The sequence below is a fragment of the Elaeis guineensis genome, chromosome 15 (genome assembly GCF_000442705.2).
Source record: "Elaeis guineensis isolate ETL-2024a chromosome 15, EG11, whole genome shotgun sequence".
NCBI lineage: Eukaryota > Viridiplantae > Streptophyta > Magnoliopsida > Arecales > Arecaceae > Elaeis > Elaeis guineensis.
The window spans coordinates 35297467-35318864 of record NC_026007.2 but is presented as its reverse complement, the minus strand read 5'-3'; the positions used below and the strand labels follow the sequence as shown (position 1 = coordinate 35318864).

General features: G+C 43.8%; 1 protein-coding gene across 2 annotated transcripts in view; it reads right to left on the bottom strand.

Annotated features, from left to right (window-relative positions):
- The window catches only part of LOC105032982 (putative MO25-like protein At5g47540), a 94683-nt gene extending 74412 nt beyond the window's left edge, over nucleotides 1-20271 (bottom strand). The window contains exon 1 of one of the 2 annotated variants that reach the window (XM_029261179.2): nucleotides 19904-20271. In XM_029261179.2, coding sequence (XP_029117012.1) covers nucleotides 19904-20023 — 120 coding nt within the window. In that variant the 5' untranslated portion in view covers nucleotides 20024-20271. The remainder of the gene's footprint in view (nucleotides 1-19903) is intronic. The other variant, XM_010907589.3, reaches the window with a different exon arrangement.
- Between the last annotated feature and the right edge of the window lie 1127 nt (nucleotides 20272-21398).

Here is a 21398-nt window from a genome sequence, read left to right as displayed (position 1 = left end):
TATACGAAGAAACCACTATTGCAATAAAAAAATAAAGAATATGACTAGCCTTTTTATCTCATAAATCTACAAGTAAACCAAAATACACGTAATACAGTATGTGACCTAGTTAAATGCCAAATGTACAAGATGAGGAAAGGAAATTGACCAAACATAAGCTTATCTGCCCCTGAAGGAAAGCCCTTAAAAGATTTTGTATACTTGATAATGCATTTATATTTTCCCATTGTATTTTTCACAAAATTATTTACCTTCATATATTTTTTATTGATTTAATATCAGCCAGCATAACATTATAAACATTTTGATGATTATTGTTTTTTAGGAAGTATAAAAACATTATGTAACTAAAAGCCATAAATAAAATGGTATCCTTAGAAAAATAACAATAAAGCACTTATTAATGCTTATCAATTCATTTATTCAGTTAGATAAAAATAAAGAGTAATTATTTTGAAGTGTAAAAAAATTGTAGCTCTGAATAATTTTTCATCCAAGAAATCTATACCATACCTCAAGAAAAGAAAAGGCAAAGGATACAATATAGTTGTATTTTAACATAAGTTTAAAAACAATTCTAAGATTCTACATTGTTTTTTGTTAAATTCATTAATGACTGCAACTGAATTTAATTTTCAAAAGCCCTTTTAATAGTTCAAAAATTTTGCTTGAAGGAATGATGATAAAGAATATAAAATAACTTAGATAATAAAACCTAATTGTATAAACTATCTTATAAACAAAGGGACCATCAAAGAGAATTATTTCATACAAGTGATTGTACAAGCATGATTTAAAAATTTGGAAAGTGCCAGAAATCCCTATCGAGGCATCAACTCTCTATCTCTCTAAGTCATTCATGAATCCATTCAATCATTTATATATTTCTTTCTTTTTGGTATGTAGTTGTACACAATTAGATAGCTCTCACTAGCAATTAGAGAGAATGTTTTTGCATTTCCATGTCTATCATTTCCTCTAATTTAGATGATGACTTGGATTTAGAAGCCATTAAAGGGGGCCCCCATCAGTAAGTGCCCATGGGGCATTTGATAAAAAGAATGCCCTCATTATCTTAAATGACATGAAAAACTGATTGGAGGTCAACCTGTTGTAAGGAATTGTACATTTAAGTGGTCGAGAACCACTAATATTTCCTAATATGAATTGTAATAATCTTATTTTGTAATAATCTTATTTAGCTTCACTAAATAAGCTCTTGATGACTAATGTTGTAATAAAAAATGGAACAAGTGCAATACCGGGGGAGGTTGGCAATTGAGATGGAGAGATTTTAGAAAATTATAGTGAAAAAATTTAGAAAGATAATTGATGACTAAAGTAGTAAGTTTAACTGTAGTTAGACAACCAACAAGAATAACGAACATCAGTAGTGATTGACTAATACTTTGGGGTGCCTGTTATGTGCACATGAAAAGTTCTCTAGGCCCATCAAGATGGCATGGCAACTCAGCATTCAACTAAACCCCATATATTAATGGAGACAATCACCTTACTGGATGCCCAAGTTAACATCTCATTGAGAGGATATTGGGGGCCTATTGTATGTTATTTTCCTTTATTAGAGACTAGATTAGCTGGCTGTCAGTTACGTGTGTTGATATTGTGGAGCAAGACTATACAATCTGTAGTGGGAAATTCTTAAAACTTGAAGGGGCCATGGGCCCTGCTGGCAACCTTGTGTCTGCCCATGCGCATGCATTTGATATAAAATTACGACTTATTTACTTTACCTCCCAAATATCATTCATTTTCTTTGCTTTTCAACGAAATATTTATTATTGGACTTTCTGCTAGCCCAGGGTAATGGCATAACTTTTGCTTATTGGAAAGCATAAATCACACTCCATCTGCAGAAAATGAATCAGCAACCTCAATCCCAACTTATGCATGCACACCTTGAGCAAGAGACTATACCCCTCACAAATGGCGCAACATATTGGAGTACACCAGAAGTTTATCTTCCTAGGTAAGCAAGACATCACATCAAACAACATAATGCTATGTATTCTTTCTATCCACCAATGCGCCAAATACCGTAGCTGGGACATTAGGTTATCACAATCATATAATGGCAAATTATATGCCAATGCTGGCTCTAATAGAAAAGTTATGCATATGATTCTAGACCATAACCATGAACAAGTAAATGAAAACGCTGGAACCAAAGCTCATGCATTTCTCTTGGACCAATGGAACAAAGGAAAAAGAAAAAGATATTTCTTTAGCGTAACAACAAGGAGACCCAAAGAACATTGTATCCCAAATTAATTTGAGGAATTCAAGCAAAAGGTATATTACCCCAAAGCTTTCTGCCTAGAAGTTTCAGTACACCTCAAAACACTCTTATAATGGGTACTCTATAGTTTCCTATATTTTTGGAAGGGCATTCCTTGGTTTTCCTATGCAGTCCTAGTACTGGAATTTTCTACTACTACATCCATCTCTTTAAACCAATTATGAAAATTAGTGGAATCCAAAGAACAACTGCCTACCTTTCCTCAGAAGAGAAAGGAAAATGAGCACATTGAGCCTCTTCCAAACAAGAAACTTAGAAAACTACATGATGCAGACCGAGCCCAACCTATGTCCACATCAGGATTCCGGGTCTATCAACGAAGGCAGCACAAGTCGGCACCTGAATCCACTATCTGGATCTGAAGATTTTTTCAGATTTATTCTGAATTTTCTATTTAGGAAGATTTTATTCTATCATCTTCCTTTTAGAAAAAAAATTTATTCTGTCATCTTTCTTCTTGCTTGAGAGATTTGGTTAAAATTTCTTTTTCTGTTTAGGAAGATTTTATTCTATCATCTTCCTTTTAGAAAAAAATTTTATTCTGTCATCTTTCTTTTCTTGCTTGGGAAGATTTGGTCAAAAATTTTTTTTCTGTTTAGGAGAATCTTGTTTGATCATCTTCCTTTTTTTTAAATAAGTCTCTAAGTTGGGAATATTTTCTTTTTATTCTCTGAGGTGTGGGTCTATAAATAGCCCACAAGGCTTTGGCTATGGAAGCCGGACTGATTATTGAATAAAATTCGAGTTTTGTTAAAGAGTTATAGTGAAAGTTTTATTTCTTTCTTAGGGTGTTACCGATTCTGATGAGGTCCAGAGTTTAGTTCTTCTTTAGATCTGTGTTCTCCTCTATTTTCTGTAAGTTATGATTACCTACTAGCGAGATTTGATTGAGATTTGAGAAAGTTTCAAGATTTTACAAAGTAAGAAGAAAGCGGAGGTAGAAGACGAAGATCTCCTTTCCCTTCTCCTTGCGCGTGCTACCCGAGACATCCGACCAGCCATCCATACCAGCAATTTGGGCCAACTTCAGCCCAAAGTCAACTATTAGCATCTCTTTGCTTCAAAAAAAAAAAAAAGATTATAGTGCTAATTTTTCTGCCCAGATCCAGATCTACACGTATCATCTATTGGAATTGACTACGTGAACATCTACAAGCTTAGCTAGGAGACCGTTGTGGACAGACTGTGAATTGATCTGAATTAATCGTAATAGCTTAATTGCACGCTTATTGGACATCATATAGTATAATTTCTTATCCGATTTAAACTCTTTACTTTATTATTTTCTTTAGCCGAACATTCTTCCTTTATTAAAATTAATTTCAAAAAAAAAATGCTTGTTTAATCTTATTTTGCAATCGATTTTGTATGCCACATCTAAGGGATAGCAACCTGTAGGATAGGTTTGACATCTTGTGTACTGCATTAGTGCATATCATATAGGACTTTGGACTGTCCTGCATCACTACATTTAGCTTATTGGATCATCAACTCGACTAATCAAGGTTCGCCATGCTAGAACCGGATCCCATGTCGGTCGACTAGCATACAATTCGATATGCCCTTGTATTGTTCCCCAGGCTTGAACCAACATAGCAAAAAATGTAAAGGAGAGGAGAATCAGAGAAGAAGAGAGAGAGAGAGAGAAAAGAGGGAGGTAGGGAAAGGGAGACAGTGGAGACACTGGTGGTGGCCGTCAAAGGGCCGCCAAGGCCCTCAGATGACTAAAGGAGCAGGGAACTCCGAACCAAGGAAAGGGGATAGAGAGAGAGGAGAAGGGAGGGAGAGGAAGGAAAGAGAAGGAGAAGGAAAGAGCGGGGAGGCCGATGGTGACTTCCGAAGGACCACGAAGACCCTCACATAACCAAAGGAGCAGGATACTCCAAACTAAGAGGGGAAAGGAAGAAGAGAGCAACAGAAAGAGAGATAGAGAGAGCAGGGAAGAGAGGGAGAGGGACGGAAGGAGAAGGAGAGGGCCGAGAGCCAGCAATGGCCATTGAAGAAGCACAAAGGCCCGAATCCTCCTCCCTGTCTTCCGCTAGGTGACCGCCCCTGTTTCGATCATGATTTTAAGTTTTTTTGCTGACTCACAATGACAATAAAAAAAAAGTTGACTGAAGTCGCAACACTATTGCCAATTTCACACGACACCCAAAAAGAATATGAGACAAGGGCTTCCCACCCTATTTCGATCGGCTGACTCTGGCCTCCGAGCCCTCAGCAGAATTTTGGAGGCTCTATCTCCCTCCCCCATCTCTTTCCCTATCTCTCTCTCTCTCCTTTCTCTTCCTTCTCCCTCCCTCCCCATTGGCCCTCCAAAGGGTGCAACGACCCTCTGACAACCTTGGCTGGCCTCCAGAGGATCTCCCTATCCTTCCTCCCCCTCTCCTTCCCCCGTCTCTCTCTCTTCTCTTCTCTTCTTCCTCGCCCCTCCTCACTCACGCTCTTGCAAGCACAATGGCCCTCCGACAGCCTCGACCGGCCTCTGGTGGCCTCCAGGGGGTCTCCCTCCCTCTCTCACTCCTTCCTCCCCCTCTCTTTTCCTCTCTTTCATTCTCCCTCCTATCGGTATGCCGAATTTCATGTAGGAGTTGTACCAATAGGCCACTAATATGGTTTTGCATGCCTGGAACCATCTAGTTCAGGACGGTTTGACAAACCCTACTGTTGCTGCTTATTTCGGCTAAGGTCGGAAGATGAGCAACTGGATCTTGCGTAGTAGTGTCGGAGTGACCTACAAAACAAGTCCAGACCAGAAGTTTTCGCTCCAATGAGAACCCTCTGATGCTCAAGTCAGGAATCAGAGAACGATGGAAGCAGCAACTGATCCTCTGAGAGGAATTACTTACCTGGATCCTTGGAACTTTAGCTATTTGTAGAAAATATGTTTGAGTAACCATGAGGACGTGCAATTTCGAGATTGTCGGATTGTTGGACGTGCTGTTAGTAGGCGAGATATTCTAGCCCTTATCTGCTCCCGCGAGATATGGAGAGTTGGTTGTGATAGAACTTATCTACTCGACGTGGACAGCTGCTACACGTGTCAAAGAACCGACTGACCGAGGCAACGGAGGGAACTCACATGCCAGATGGGCCGCACAACTGACTGGGTACAAATGAGTCTACTCCACATACCTCAGCTCGATGTTTGGGTCGGCAAGGTCGGCAACAACGGTGATAGCTCAGTGATCAGAGGCACCAATAGTAGCACAACAGATCCGAGATATTCATGGTACCACCGTAACACTACCCTCCTACTCCTGAGTCTGAGAATCAGACGAAAGGAGTACTCTGAAAGTCGTACCTCGAATCTGGGGATGCGCGCTCTCATGCCTTCACATGTGTCCCAGCATTTAAGGTTGATGACGTCAGCTTGGTACGATTGTCATGAATGATCATGATTGATGGGACCACACAGCTGACAGTTTTCTCAAAGATTTAACTTCTCCAGCAACGGCTTTTTGTCTTCACCTTATCCTCTTTTAAATTTGATTTTCGGGAGCACGGAGAAGACGATCGCAAAATCTTTCCACTCCAGACTTTCGCTACGACTCTTAGAGACAAGATGAATCCAGAGCTCATGAAGAAACTAGAACTGGTGTTGGCCTGGAAGAAGCAAGCCAAAGTTCTGTCTGCTGGTCCTCTAGCTCCAATGAGTGGCGATGTCAACGCTCCGATCACTAAATCGACTACCGCGGCCGTGAGAGATGAAAATCCTCCTTTAATTGTCGAATCCATAGCTCCACCATCGAAGGCCGCGATGGGAGCTCCGACAGAGGTCTTGACGAAGGAGACTCCGTTGGAGGGCATACAGCCGATGGAGACGGTCGATCGTCCAAAAAAAGTTTCGACGATGGCGACAAAAGCTGGGGATCCTTTGGAGCAGGTAATGCTTATCCCGTGTCTTCCCCTAGTCGTTTTCCAAGCAGGTCCTTCATGACCGGCGGCTTCCGCTCCATCCGTGGCGGAGAATCTTGAAACTACAGAGTTTTCGAGAAACTTCCTCTCCTGCCGAGAAGCAGTTTTTGGACGAGCAAAGTGCTCAACAACAGATGATGGGTGCCTTTAGATCTCTTGCTCAAATGAAGAGTCTTAGTCTTTGGATCTTTCTTTTATCTATTGCAACTTGCAACATTTAATAGTTGTGTGAATTTTGTGCAGGTTGGGCATTATCTGGCCAGCTTTGTTGGTTCCACTTCTGAAGCTTCAACATTAAAGCTTACGACAGCGAAAGAAGAAATAGACTGGCTGAAGTATCAATTGGAGCAGAAAAAATCAGCTAACGCCAAGTTGATCAAAGAAGTTAGCTCCTCTGAAGAGGCCCTCCAAGAAGCTCGAGAGATGACTGACCGTCGAGATGATGAGTTAAAGAGGACTGAGAAGAAGATCAAAGACCTCGAGAGACGGAAATCCGAGGCTGAAAGAGACTGTCATCGAGCCCACGACGATATTGAGCATCTAAGGATGACGCTTGAAGGAAAGAGAAATCGAGATTCTACCCCCTCCAAGGTTCACTCTAAATAAGCCCCAGCAGAAGCTCAGCTAAGAGGGCTAGAACCTCGAACAGATCAAGTCACAGGGAGAGGACACCCCCAAGGGGTGAAGGCTCTTCTTCTAGGAGGGTTCAGATGACCCAAAAACCGTCAGCACCTCAATCCAAACTTCAGGAGGCTTTGTCAAAAATGGAGTTCCTGAAGGAGAGACTGAAGGAAGAAAGAGAAGGCCAGACTTTCCTCCATCGCCGACTATAGATCAGGAGCTTCTGATTACAAGTGCTCTTAGAAGAATAGATCGGCTGGCGAAAAGATGCATCGAGATTATAAATCAGGCCTGTAAGACAACATTCTCCACGAACTTCGAGAGGTGCAAGGTGTTGGCTCAGATGCATCTTCCTGCTGACAACACCGAGCTTAAGCAAAGAAACTTCTCAAACAAGAGTTTGAAGGCCATGACAGAAGATAGCACCGGGAGATTTGCAAAAACATCTCAGTATCTTAGTCTTGCTAAGGCGAGCAAAAATGATGCGGCCACCTGGATGGAAAAGGCTGTTGACGTTGAGGAAGGTTGCTCCGAGGCAAACCACCCTAATAGTGCTTCGAGGCAATGATGTATTTTATTTTCTTTTTGTGACCCAAATAATGTAATCAATTTTCATGTAAATAAATAAAATTTGTTTTTGTCATTAATGCTGACTGTGTCTGGATGGATGAATGTGAGTCACATTCTGAGCCATATCGACTGATCTTCAATCTATATTAGTTATAATCAATTTTCATGTAAATGAATAAAATTTGTTTTTGTCATTAATGCTGATTGTGTCTGGATGGATGAATGCAAGTCACATTTTGAGCCATATCGACTGATCTTCAATCTATATTAGCTAAGAACTTGCTGTAATTGAAATTATAAAGCATGATCCGAGCTATAACTTAAGCAAAACATGACCTGAGCCATAATCTGAGCTATAATTTAAGCTATAATCGGAGCTATATAATATATTGGAAGCATTCATCATCCGTCGTGCAGATTTTGAAAAGACTGAAATTCGAATCGCAACCGCATGGCAAATACTGTCACACATCCCTACATGTCCCTTCGAAAGCGGTGCAAGGAATGATTTGCCTATCGCTATCATTAAGTACCTTATCGACGGCAGGAGCCATGTCCCATTAGTGATAGCCACGCGTCAAGCATCCGTTCACGCCCCATCGATTCACGCCTCCAGTAATTAATGCTTTGAAAAGAGATATTATTTGGAGATTGTTTGAACTCTAGATCTATTTAAACCCCAGACAAGACAGACTTTTAGGGTTTTCGATTGTCCTTTTTCCTTTCACTGTGAGTTTTCCTCCATCTTTCACTTCAGAATTTCTCTTTTCTTCATAGAGGAATGGCTTCTAGAGACTCCGATTTCGCCCCGCTAGAGTTCCAATTTAAGCTGATGGAGAGAGATGTGGTACTACTTCATGAGCAGTTTCAGATCCCTCCAGTATTTCAACTGAAGATTCTGGGGCCGAATGATCGGGTTTGCTAACCTCCCCTAAGCCGGATGAGCCTCTCTGAGGAGTGCTTCCGGGTTGGGCTGAGACTTCCTCTCCATCCTTTTTTTGTTGCTCTTTTTCAATATCTTGAGATGTCCTCATGCTCGGTAGTTTCAAATTGATGGCGACACATCTACGGTTTTACCGCAGTGTGCGTACTGTCTGGGATTTATCCCAGCATCGCACTTTTTCATTCCTTCTTCAACCTCAAGAGGCATCCTGGAGCACGAGGGTGGTGGAATGTGTCACCTCGAAAAAGGAAAGACATTCACCCGTTGATTCGGGATGCTCCTTCCACTGTCCATGGCTGGAAGGAGCGCTTCATGTTCGTCTTCAAGACGTCCGACGAAGATTGGGGATTCGTCGCCTAGGACGAACCCCAAAAAGCTATGCTGAAGAAGCCTACGTTAGATCAACACCTAAGGCTGGAGCTAGAGACCTTGCGCAACTTTAAGGTCCCAGAGCTGAAGGAGCTTTTATCAAAACTGACCTTATTCAACATTGGCATCAGTCAAGCCGATCCTCAAGATGCATATGGATCTTCAACTCCAGAGCCTTATGTTCCACAATTCGTGCTTTATATTAACCTGATTACCTTGGCTGCACAGATGGAGTCGAGCCCGCCGAAGTTGGAAAAGAAGATCCATCGAAAGAGGGCAGTTGAGCCTGTGGACAGTCGGAGCACCCGCATTAGGATCAGGAGTCCCCCTGCGCTAACGGCTTCTGGGTAGGAACCCGAATCTCTCCGCACCGAGGATTTCAGAATTATAAAGGTTCAACCTGGCTCAACCTCTACTTCGGCTTCTGATAGAGATCAAGGAAGCTAGACAGATTGAGTCCCTGAAGACCCTGAAGAGGTAATTCTGAGCCTGCCAGCTCCTCAAATGGTTGACTTCCCCCAGAAAAAGTGTCTACTGAGGAAGCGGGGGTTTCTGGGACCGCACCAACCGGTCTGAAGCTCGAGGCTTCAGCCTTGGAAGATTATAAGTTGGCGCATGAACTGTTCACTGGAATACTCCTTCCGACCGATGCAAATAAGCCGCTGCCGAGCCGCACAGGGAGGTGAAGAAAGCAGCTGTGGAGTCCTACATCCGAATAAGCTGAAGCTTCTGCAGTTTTGTTTATTTTAAACATACACATATCATGTTCGCTAATAAGAGGTATTTCTTATTAGATCGCCCATTATCTGAATGGGTATATGAAGAGCTCCCACGAGCTTTCAGTTGAGGTAAGGAAGCACAAGGCCGATGCCGAAACACTCAAAATCACGAAGGACAAGGCTAAAGGGAGGTTGGAGAGGCCTCCATGAGAGTCGACGCTGCCATGAGGGGGCTGAAGATGCCGAAGCAGCCCTGAGAAGAGCTATAGAAGAAAACTCTTGGCTGCTAGACGTCCAGAAAGCACAGGCCGCTTCAAAGGCAGCAAAGGCCGCTTCAAAGGCTGTTACAAACTTTCGGACGTCAGCGGAGTACCAGGACAAGAAAGTCGAATTTTCCACTAATGCTTATGACGCTGGGAAGCAATAGGTCCGGGATAAGGTCACTGTCAAGTATCCAGAATTAAATCTAGATTTTTTGGATAAAGTTTGGGATCCCATTGCAGCTGATGCACCGGCGACAGGTATCTCAGCGCCAGATATTGCCCCATAGGCTTTGGTTTTCTTTTCTTCTGTGCTTGGACCTTTCGAAGTCATTGTAAAGAATTTTAAAGGATGAATGAAATTTATTTTGCTTCATACCTTCTATCTTTTTTTATTTATGATTGCGTATTTTTATTCGCATGCCGATTTGAGGAAATTATTCACGCATGCCGATCTGAGGCAATTATTTGAGTGGCATCCTCGCTCTGTTCTTTTTAATGCGAGCGATCATGGGGAACGATGGCTGCTGACTCTTCCGATGAAATAACGCTGGAGAAAGAATGCAGGGCTGGTAAGAGTATGCCACGTAATCACGCCCTGATTCACGAAGCATCACTTGGATTTATTTCTGATAGTGGAAAGACATGCCATTTATTGCCCAATGGACAGCTGTATTCTTTCAAGCTGTCGATTGGTGGTTGATGTGGGCACTAGCACCTTTAAATAGGGGCCAAAGGCCAGTTGAACCCCACCTTTTATCTTTCTCTTCTTTCCAAAAATTTCTTCTCTCCTTTATCGCCATGGTACCAACTTTGCCAGCTTTGCCAGCGATCAAGGTCAAAGTGAAGGAGCGGAGGGCCTTCGCAAGAGCGGCCCGAAAAAGAGCTAAGCATACTGGTCCGTCCCCTCGCAGGACGCCCTCCACCTCTCGATCCCCACCATCTTCTGGGGGTGAACGTACCCTTCAGTTTGAGTAGATTCCTCCCGATGTCCGAGCACACTGTATTTAGGAGTTTCAAGACTCCACGGAGTTCGAGAGGGAGGCTATTGACATCGCTACTGCCGCCTTTATCCTCAATTTTGAGGATTGTAAGGCCCGCCTATTGCAAATAATGCCATACCTAAACCTCCATGGCCTCCAGCCAGGAAACAGCGATGAGGAGGTGGGGACCTCCTCATCAAATGAGGATTGAGCCCGCTCATCTTTCTTTCTGTTTTCCTTCTTTTCTTTTTCAAAGCCATTGTAAAAAAACCTTTGAAGAAAATGAATGAATGAAGTTTGCACCACTTCATGTTTTCTGCATTTTCATTTATGCTTTGCATATTTTGATTCAGCATTCAGGGACAAGCTCCGATCTAAGGAACTGAGCATTGTCCCAACCAGTAGGATATCTAATCCAATTCTGATCTTAAAAATTTAGATGAATCCGTTACGGCTTGAGGGAGTGAAGTTTCGCTAGGGATTTAGTTCCAAACGTAAGAAGTAGAACTGTTCCGAACAAAGGAATTTCAATAAAAATAGTTCCAATCGAAAGAAATTTAGTTCTGAGCAAACGAGCCACAATAAGGCTGGTTCCGACCAAAGGAACCTCGACTAATACAGTTTCGATCAAAGAAACTTGGATCCCGAACAAGAGAACCTCAACGATAATTAGGCCGATCAAAAGCCGTTGAGCCAGGATCGATCGTAGGCTATTATCCAAGGATGATGATGAGCGACATCTTTGCTCTACTCTTCATACGAGCGACATCTTTGCTCTGCTCGTTATGTGAGCAGCATCTTTGCTTGGCTCATCATACGAGCGGCATCTTTGCTCTGTCCGTTATGCAAGCAGCATCTCTGTTCCACTTGTTTTCAGTTATAGGCCAGTCAAAGACCGATTACATCAAAGCCGATCAAAGGCTTCCTCTAGGCCGGTCAAAAGCCGGTTATTGTAGGCTAAGGGTCCTTTTGGTTAGCCCTCATTTGTTAAGTACGATTCCAACCGAATAAACCCTTAAAAAGTTGATTCCGACCAGAGTAACTCTTGTAAAGCTTGTCAGGCAGAAGTTTTAGCTTTTCACATCACTTTTATGTGCAAGCAAGAGTTGATAAATATAAAAATCTATATATATATCACAATGTGATGTTACAACATCACTGATAATACATATATAGGTTGGCCGAATTTCATGATCCAGAGAGTGGAGTCCCATCAAGTTGCTTTAGCCAATAGGTCCCAGGGCGCACCACCTTGTCCACTTGATAAGGGCCTTCCCAATTAGGTGATGGTTTTTCCTATTTAATGGGCTGTGAAACTTCAACTTGTTGCAATACCAAGTCGCCAGCCCGAAACTCCTTGATTTTGACCCAAGCGTTGTAGTATCTAGCCACCCTCTGGCGATAAGCAGCCATTCTCACAACGGCACCCTCCCTGCTTTTTTCGATCAAGTCAAGGTTGGCTCAGAGCCACACCAGATTGGAGTCTTCATTGTACTCCTCGACTCTGAGGGAAGGGAGTCCAAACTCCATAAGAATGACTGCTTCAATCCCAAATGCAAGATTAAAAGGAGTCTCGCCAGTTGGGATCCTCTGAGTGGTTTAGTAAGTCCACAGTACATGATGAAGCTCGTCTACCCAAAATCCCCCTATCTGATCTAACCTGGCCTTTAAACCCTGTAGGAGAGTCTTGTTGGTCACCTCCACCTCTCTATTTGCCTGCGAGTGGCCCACCGAGGTGAAACGATGCTCTATTCCATATTCTTTACAGAATTCGCGAAGTCAAGCATCATTGAATTATCTGTCGTTGTCTGCAATCAGCACTTTGAGAAGACCATAGCGGCAGATGATGGATTTCCAAACGGTTATGCGGGCAAAAGGCTCAACTTCGACTCATTTTATAAAATAATCGATGGCCATTAGGAAAAACTTGCACTGACCTGTCACGTAAGGAAAAGGATCAAGAATATCCATTCTCCACTGAGCAAATGGCCATGGGACGTTGATGGAAATCAAAAGTGCCGCCGACTAATGCTGAACGTGAAAATTTCTCTGGCACCGATCGCACTCCCTGACGAAGTTATCTGCATCTTATTGCACAATAGGCCAATAATAGCCTTGCCGAAGGATCTTATAGGAGAGGGATTTGTCCCCCCAAGTGGCTTCCACAGATTCCTTCATGGACCTCCCACAGCGTATAATCAACCTCAGATGGGCATAAGCACTTCAATAGAGGCAGAAAGAATGACTGTTTATACAGTTTGTCGTCATATAGAACATAGCGAACGGCCTGCTTCCTTAGCTTCCAAGTTCTTTACGATCAGGTGGCAACTCACCTGACCCTAACTACTTCAGTAGGGGATCAATCCAACAGGGTTCTTCATCAACCTGTTGGACAGCGAGAAGCTCTTCGAGGCTCGAGGTCTTTAATACATCGAAGTAGGTCCCTTTTTTCAAGTTGGCAGGCAACAAGGCTTCTAACTTTGATAATGCATCTGTCCTGACGTTTTCCACTCTAGAGATCTGTTGAATGTCAAAACTCAAAAAGATTAAGGTTAAATCCTTTACCTTTTAAAGATATCTCTTCATATTTTCCTCTCGGACCTCGTATCCTCCCTTGATCTGTCCAACAACTAATTGGGAGTCACTAAAGACCTCCAGGTGTTAAGCTCCTACCTCTCACAACCCTAAGACCAACAATTAGAGCTTCATATTCTGCCTCATTGTTAATAGCCGAGAACTTGAAGCACAGAGCATATCCTGCCACATCTCCTTCGGGACAAGTTAAGATGAGCCCGGCCTCTGCTCCTGGTGCATTTAATGAGCCATCGACATGCAGTGTCCATAGCTCCTCAAGGTCAGATCTTGCATCTGCCTCCTCACTTCTCAAGCTTTCCTTAGCTTTTGAGCTCTTGCCAGCTTTTAAGCCTTCTCCATTCTATGAGCTCTGTCCATTCGGAATGGTGCATTCCAGTATGAAGTCCACCAATACTTGGGCTTTGATGGAAGGCCTCGGACGGTACTGCACATTCAACTCAGCAAGTTCAAGAGCCCACTTTGCAATCCATCCTGAGGTATCCGGACGGTAGAGAACGGCCTTAATCGGCTAATCAGTTAGCAGTACTATGATGTGAGCTTGAAAATAGGGCCTAAGTTTTCTCACCATGACGATCAGTGCGAAAATCAGTTTTTTCAGCTTTGAATATCTAATCTCGGCATCATGAAGGACTTTGTTGTAGTATATGGACTATTGAACCTATCATTCACGAACAAGGACTGAGCTAATCGCCATTGGAGAAACGACGAGATACAGTAGTAGCTCCTCACCAGATTGAGGCTTCGTGAGCAATGATGGAGAGCTGAGATATTGCTTCAACTCCTCAGACGTCTTTTGGCATTCAACAGTCTATTGGAAGTCTTTTGGCTACTTGAAGATCTAAAAAAATGGGAGACACCTCTCGACTGATCTGAAGACGAAATGGTTGAACGAAACGATCCTGTCGGTGAGATGCTACACCTCTTCTACAGTTCTTAATGAAATCATCTCAAGGATTGCTATGATCTTCTCGGGATTTGCCTCAATGTCTCTTCGCAAAATCATGAATCTGAAGAATTTACCGACGATAACTCCAAAGGCACACTTCGCTGGATTCAACCTCATCTGAAATCGACGGAGGGTGTTGAAAGTCTTCTGGAGGTCAGCAATGTGGTCTAGAACAGCTTGGCTCTTGACCAACATGTCATCTACATATGCCTCCATATTGCGGCCAAGTTGATCTTTAAAGATCTTGTCCACCAATCGCTGATAGATAGCCCCTACATTGTTCAAGCTAAAGGACATCACCATGTAACAAAAAAGCCCATGGTCAGTTATAAAGACTGTTTTCTCCTCGTCTTCAGGCGTCATTCGGATCTAATTATAATCGGAGAAGGCATCCATGAAGCTGAGGAGCTCGTGCCCAAAAGTTGCATCTACCAGTTGGTCGATCCAAGGCAACGGATAGCTGTCTTTGGGATAAATTTTATTTAGATCGATGAAGTCGATGCACATGCGCCACTTTTCGTTTGCCTTCTTAACTAGGACAATACTCGCCAATCAATCTGGATACATTACTTCTCTGATGAAACAAGCCTTGATCAGCTTGTCCACCTCCTCAGCTATAGCCTTCTGACGGTCCAGGGCAAAGCTTTGCTTCTTTTGCTTCACTAGACGGCAAGTTGGATCCACCTTCAAGTGATGGAATACCACCTCTGGGTCTATGCCAGGCATGTCGCAGTCGATCAGGCAAAAAGATCCGCATTGTCCTACAAAAGAGCAGTTAGTCGACCTTTTGTTACCTCATCTAGGTGTAAGCCGATCTTTACTGTCTGCTTGGGATTTTCTTTCCTCAATAGGATCTTTAGGAGGTCTTCAGATGGCTGGGTGCGCTCTTCGGCCAGGTCATCTCTAGTATCCAACCCTATTGGAAGTACGAGTTGGGCCTCTGCTTGGGATGGCTGGCCTTCTGCTTTGAGCTTAGCAGCAAAATACTATCGAGCCATGGCCTAATTGCCTCTAATTTGCCCCACTCCCTTCTTGGTTGGAAACTTCACCATCAAATGGTAGCTCGACACTACAGCCTTCAAAGTCTACATGTTCGGACGACCAAGGTTGCATTATAGGCTGAAGAAAGTTTAATTACCAGAAAATCGACTTGGATTGACGTTCGTTGTTGTAGAGTACCCACTGTGACGGGCAACCTAATCACTCCCTCTGAAATCACCGAGCCTTCAGAGAAATCTTGAATTGGGGTATCAAATCTACTTAGCTTATCTAGGATAAATTTCATTTGGGAGAAGATAGAGTAATACAAAATGTCAATAGAGCTTCCATTATCAATAAATACACAATGTACATTGAAATCAATGATATTCATCGTTACAGCCACCGCATCATTGTATGGGGCTAGAACACCCTCTACATCCTACTCGGTGAAGACAATAGCATCTTCGAGCCTATCCTCGAGCCTCGACCTCTTCACCTCCAGAAGCTCTATCGATTCAGACGACCCCCCAGTTATCACGTGGATTTCTCCATATATGGATCGGTCTTCTACTGATGCCTGCCCCGTGCTTCTTGTCTCTCATGCTGCACCGGTGCTGGTTACGGCAGAGGCAAGGAGAATGGTTGTTAAGGCAAAGGAGGTGGCCGCTAAGCTCTCGGAGGTCGACGTTGAGATGCTCCCCTCCAGATAAAGTGATTCAATCTTTCCTGCCTGATGAGCCTCTCAATCTCGTCTCGAAGCTGGATACAATCTTCAGTGTGTGACCGTGGTCACGATGGTAGAAGCAGTATTTATTCGGATTACAGCAATACTCTGACTTCGTCCGGATCCTCAGAGGCTGAGGCAACTCGACTCGAACCTCCATCAGTACCTCCCTTCTGAAAATATTTAAAGGCATATAGTTAGTATAACACCTTGAAGGTGAGGATTGTCCATCCCTTCTCTGAAAACTTCGAGATCGATAATTCCAACCTCTATTTTTCTGCCTCTGGAATGGGGACTGAGAGCACTAGCGGATTCTCTCCTCCCGTCCTGAAGAGTGCTCCTTATTCTGACCTGCCACAACAGAATCGACAAGGATGTCTTCTGTAAAAACCTCCTCTATGCAGACGTACTTCTCTGCACGGACAAGCATATCTGAGAAGTCCCAGAGATAAGTCTTTATTAACGACTTTTTAAAGTCATTCTTTAGTAGGCCGCCCATCATTACGACCATCACGGTTGACTGATTCAGATCGTGGACTTCCAAGGTCGCCGCATTAAAATGATTAACGAAGGTGCGGATCGACTCACCCTCCTTATGCTTGATGGTATGGAAGTAGTCAGACTGCTTCTGCTGTTGTCGGCTACTGACAAAATGATCGACGAAGAACCCACAGCTCTTCGAGAGAGTGAATGGAGGCTAGCTTCAAGCTCAAAACCACTATCGAGCGACCCCCTTGAGAGTAGTGGGAAAGGCTCGACAGAGAATGACATTTGTCACTTCTTGAAGAAGCATCACCGCCTTGAAGGTCTCTAAATGATCGATGGGGCCGGCAATCCCGACATAGGTCTCAAATTGGGGCATCTTGAAGTGCCGAAGGAGTGGCTCCTGCATTATCCTCGATGCAAAGGGCAGCTCATTATTGAACCCTTCGTAAGACTGCACTGAGGAACTATTATTGAGAGTATTATCGATCTTTTTGTCAAGCACCTAGAACCGCCTCTCTATGGCCAGATCTCGGACGGTGCAGGCCTCTGAGTGTTAAGGAGAACGACGACTAAGGATTGAATCATGCCCCGATCGCGGACTGAAAGATCGCCGCCTTGCTGGTTCTCAGATCCTAAGGCGGCTTTGGTGGGTTTGCCTCCTTTTTAGACTTTGAGAAAGCACCCACGATTGTTCTGATTGTGGTGGTAGCTGGAAAGCCGGATTTGGTAGGGGCGCCATCGCAGAAATTGCAGGTGGTGCTATCAAGAATACTGATTGCACCATTGGAGGGGATGCAAGAGCAGCCTAATCAGGCTACAGCACCATTGGTGGAGGTGCAAGAACAGTTTAGACAGCCTAAACGGCGACTGTCAGAGTCTAGACTTGTTGGAAGAGCAAGTTGAACTGATCCATTGTAATCAGCACTGGCTGGGTCGACGGAAGAGTCTCCATCTTCAGTGGCCACACCTGGCTGTCAGCCTGGCTCCCTGCCTGATAGGAGACGGCGGCGTTAGAGAGACGAGATGAGACTTGCTTTGATGGCATAATATAAAGATTACGCCCTTCCTCTATCTGTTGCTGCTTGTTTCGACTGAGGTCAGAAGACGAGCAACTGAACCTCACACAGTGGTGCTGGAGTGACCTACAAAACAAATCTGGATCGGAGATTTTTGCTTCGATGAGGACCCTCCGACGCTCAAGTCAGGAATCAGAGAACGATGGAAGCAGCAACTGATTCTCTGAAAGGGATTACTTACATGGGTCCTCGGAGCTTTAGCTATTTGTAGAGAATATAGTTGAGTAACTATGGAGACGTGCAGTTCTGAGGTTGTCGGATTGTTGGACGTGCTGTTAGTGGACGAGATATTCTAACCCTTATCTGCTCCCGCGAGATATGGAGAGTTGGTTGTGATCGAACTTATCCACTCGGGATGGACAGCTACTGCACGTGTCAAAGAACTGACTGACCGAGGCAATGGAGGAAACTCACGTGCTAGATGGGCCGCACAACTGACTGGATACAAATGGGTCTGCTCCATATACCTCAGCTCGGTGTTTGGATCGGTAAGGTCGGCAACAACGACGATAGCTCAGTGATCGGAGGCACCAATGGTAGCACAACAGATCCGAGGTATTTATGGTACCACCGTAACACCTACTATTGATTTATTACAAGACAAAGGCACCATTACCCATGAGTGAAAAACTCCAATATCAACCTCCACTCTCCACAAACACAAAACAGGAATGCACTGTGAAAATAACAAAGATATATAATTTGTTATATAGTTTCAAAAACTAATCTCAATCACCGTTGACTTTATCCATTTTACATACAATAAGTTTCTCCATATTATATGCGAGACTGATGACCAATTAGAGTGAAATTGCTTACAATTATTCATTCTTGTTCATTAGAAGCAAAGAATTAGTAATGCATATCAAGAGAGGGACCAAAATGGAAATAAGAAACTTCACTTACTTAAAAGAAAATAAAAATCCTGATCATAGAGTACAACTAACGATCCTAGCTCCATAAATGTCTCTCATTTACCAAAGGAATCAAAGTAAATTATAACAAAACAAAATTTTAAAAAAAAAAATCCCAGCCAAAGTTTAAATTTTGCATGAGAAAAGGACAAACTGAACCCAATGTAAGCAAGAAAAGTTAAATTTCAGATCAAAAATCCATCAAATTTATGCTTACAAAAGCAACCCAACCCAGAAAATAGAAAGAAAAATGAAAGAAAATATGCATAGCAATAAGGTATCAAAGGATAGAAGAGCAAGAAAGAGGATCAGGGATGGGCACCTTCTCCTCTCTCTTACACTCCCGAGAGTTCCAGCAAGGTTGATGAAAATAAGGAATTCCTATGTCTGCTGCACCATGCCGGCCATCCATGGCTTTGACTTAAAGAGCCCCTTCATCTTGCTCTTCCTTACTGGTAGGAGGCTTCAGGAGGGGCCAGGCCTCCACATTGTGAAGCACCTCCACACCACAGCATTAGTGTTAGAGGTAGAGCTAGGATTAGTGTTCGTAGGGGCCATAGAAGCGATTGGGGACCATTTAGGGGTAGAGGGGGAACATGTTCTACTTTTACAACCTTCTCCTACACCAAGTTTAGTAATCAATAAAATCCTAGTACTATTTCTTATCTTTTCTCAAGAAAAAAGGAGATAAAAAGGAAAGAAAGAAAGAAAGAAAATGAGCATATTGAGCTACTTCTAAAAAAAAACTAACAAAACTTTATTTGGTTTAGTGGTTCATCAACTCTACGGATGCACTGCAAGACAGGCCCCATTGCTTCGACGTGCAACAACCCCCACAACGGAAAAAACTGCTTTAATACCAGACTCCACACTCTGCAAGTACAAAATACTACAATCTGATCTTATTGAAAGTAATATAAAAACTAAACAAGTTGACAAGAGGAATAGCAGTGGAAATTCTCATAAATTCGTTAACCCTACTCTCCATCATCCCCAAATTCCGCCATTTTATGAACAGAACCAACCACCAGTTAGTGAGCTCTTGCTTAGAATCATTCACTTTTATTCATAAAAACAAAGAATTAGTTATTTCATACAAACAATAAAAGGGTGCATGTGGAAGTAAGCAGCTTTACTATAAGAAAATAGCAAAATTATTATCAACAGTCCCCTCATTCAGGCACATTATGATATAGAGATCCTCATCACAGATTAAAACTTAGCGATTCCAACTCCATAAAATTATCCATTTTACCAAAGGAATGAACTAAAATTATAAGGAAAATAAAATTCCACAGCAGAACAGCCAAGTTTCAAATTTCCAGCGCAAAGGGACAAAACAAACCCAGTATCAGCAGAAAAGCCACAAATTTCTATAAAAACAATTAAAACCCGGAAATCAGACGAAAAAACAAAAATCCAAAATCCATGGAACCCAGATGGGATGAGAGGACAGAGGGGATCGGAGATCGGCACACCTTCTCCTCCCGCTTGGCCTCCTGGGAGTTCCAATTGAGGTCGACGTAGATGAGAAGGTCCCGCATCTGCCGCACGACATCGGCCGGCGTCCGCGGCTTCGACTTGAACAGCCCCTTCATCTTCCACTCCCCCGCCGGCGAGAGGCTTCGGGAAGAAGAGCCGGGCCCGCAGATCGCGAGGCAACCCGCTGACGCTATGACGAGGTTACGGTTCCCACTGTGGCGGGATTCGCCTGAAGCCAGAGAGAGAAAGAGAAGCGCTGCCGGGTTCGACCGGCGGTTCTTTCTCGTTGATGAAGCCACGGGGAGAAATGTCCATCCAAAACGTACGTCTATTTCTTCGCGTTTCGTCCCCTTTCCCCTTTTTTTTCCTTTTCTGCTTTCAGTTGAGCGGCCGAGATTTTAAGACCGCAATGGATGATGATGGAATTTAAAACAGGGGATTTATTTACCCGATAACAATAAGGTTTATAATCAAGTTAATTACGAGAAAACATAATCGATTATAAATTAACATGAAGATTGTTGGGTATAAAATATCTCCCGATCGAAGCTTGTAAAAGACCGATCCTTCCTGCGCTCTTCCGACTCCCGACCTTGTACGTGGTGCCTCTCCGAACCTCCTCGATCGTCCGAACTTCTCCGACAATGAACTTCTATATCCGTCCATCGAACCACCCCGAAGGCCCTCTGGGGCTCACTGTCAGCCGACCTTCTACGGCAACCAACTACCTCCCGAACTTCTTTCGGACTTCGTCAGCATCCGAGCTTCCCCGACAACAGAGTTCTACGGTAACCAGACTCCATCCGAGTTTCTACGGCGGTCGACCATCTCTCGGATCCTAATCGGGCTCCCGCGAGAGCCGAACTTCTACTACGAACGGTCTACTCCGAACACCTACAGCGGGCTGTCTACCCCAAACATTTACTGTAAGCAAATTCCATTCGAGCCTCTACTATGAACAAAATTTTTCCGAACTTCTATTACAGGTAGACCTCAGCCGAGCTACTCCGTAGCGAGGGGATTCCGGATGAACTTCTACAACGGGACACTACTCCGATTTTCCACGACAATTGGTCCTCGCCCGAGCTCCTACAACAAACGGCCCCCTTTCGACCTCTCGCGAGAACCGGATCCCGTCCGAACTTCTCCAGCGGATGGATTCCGAACGAGCTTCTATGACGGATGAGCTCCAGTAGCTGGGTCCCTGCGATGGCCGATCGCCCCCGATGTCTGCCGAGCCTCCCCAGCGCTATCCGAAGTCCATCGCCGACCGACCTCCTACCAAGCTCTCCATAAAATCGAGCTTCTCCAGCGGACGATCTTCGGATGAGCCTCCACATCAAATAAATCCCAGACGGACTTCTCTAGCGATCGGACTTCCCCGGACTCCGCCAACAGAAAATCTCCATCCGAGCTCCTGCGGCAGGTGACTCCCGCCTGAAACGTCAGCGACCTCGAAACATCCGAGCCTCTCCGAGAACGACGATGTGA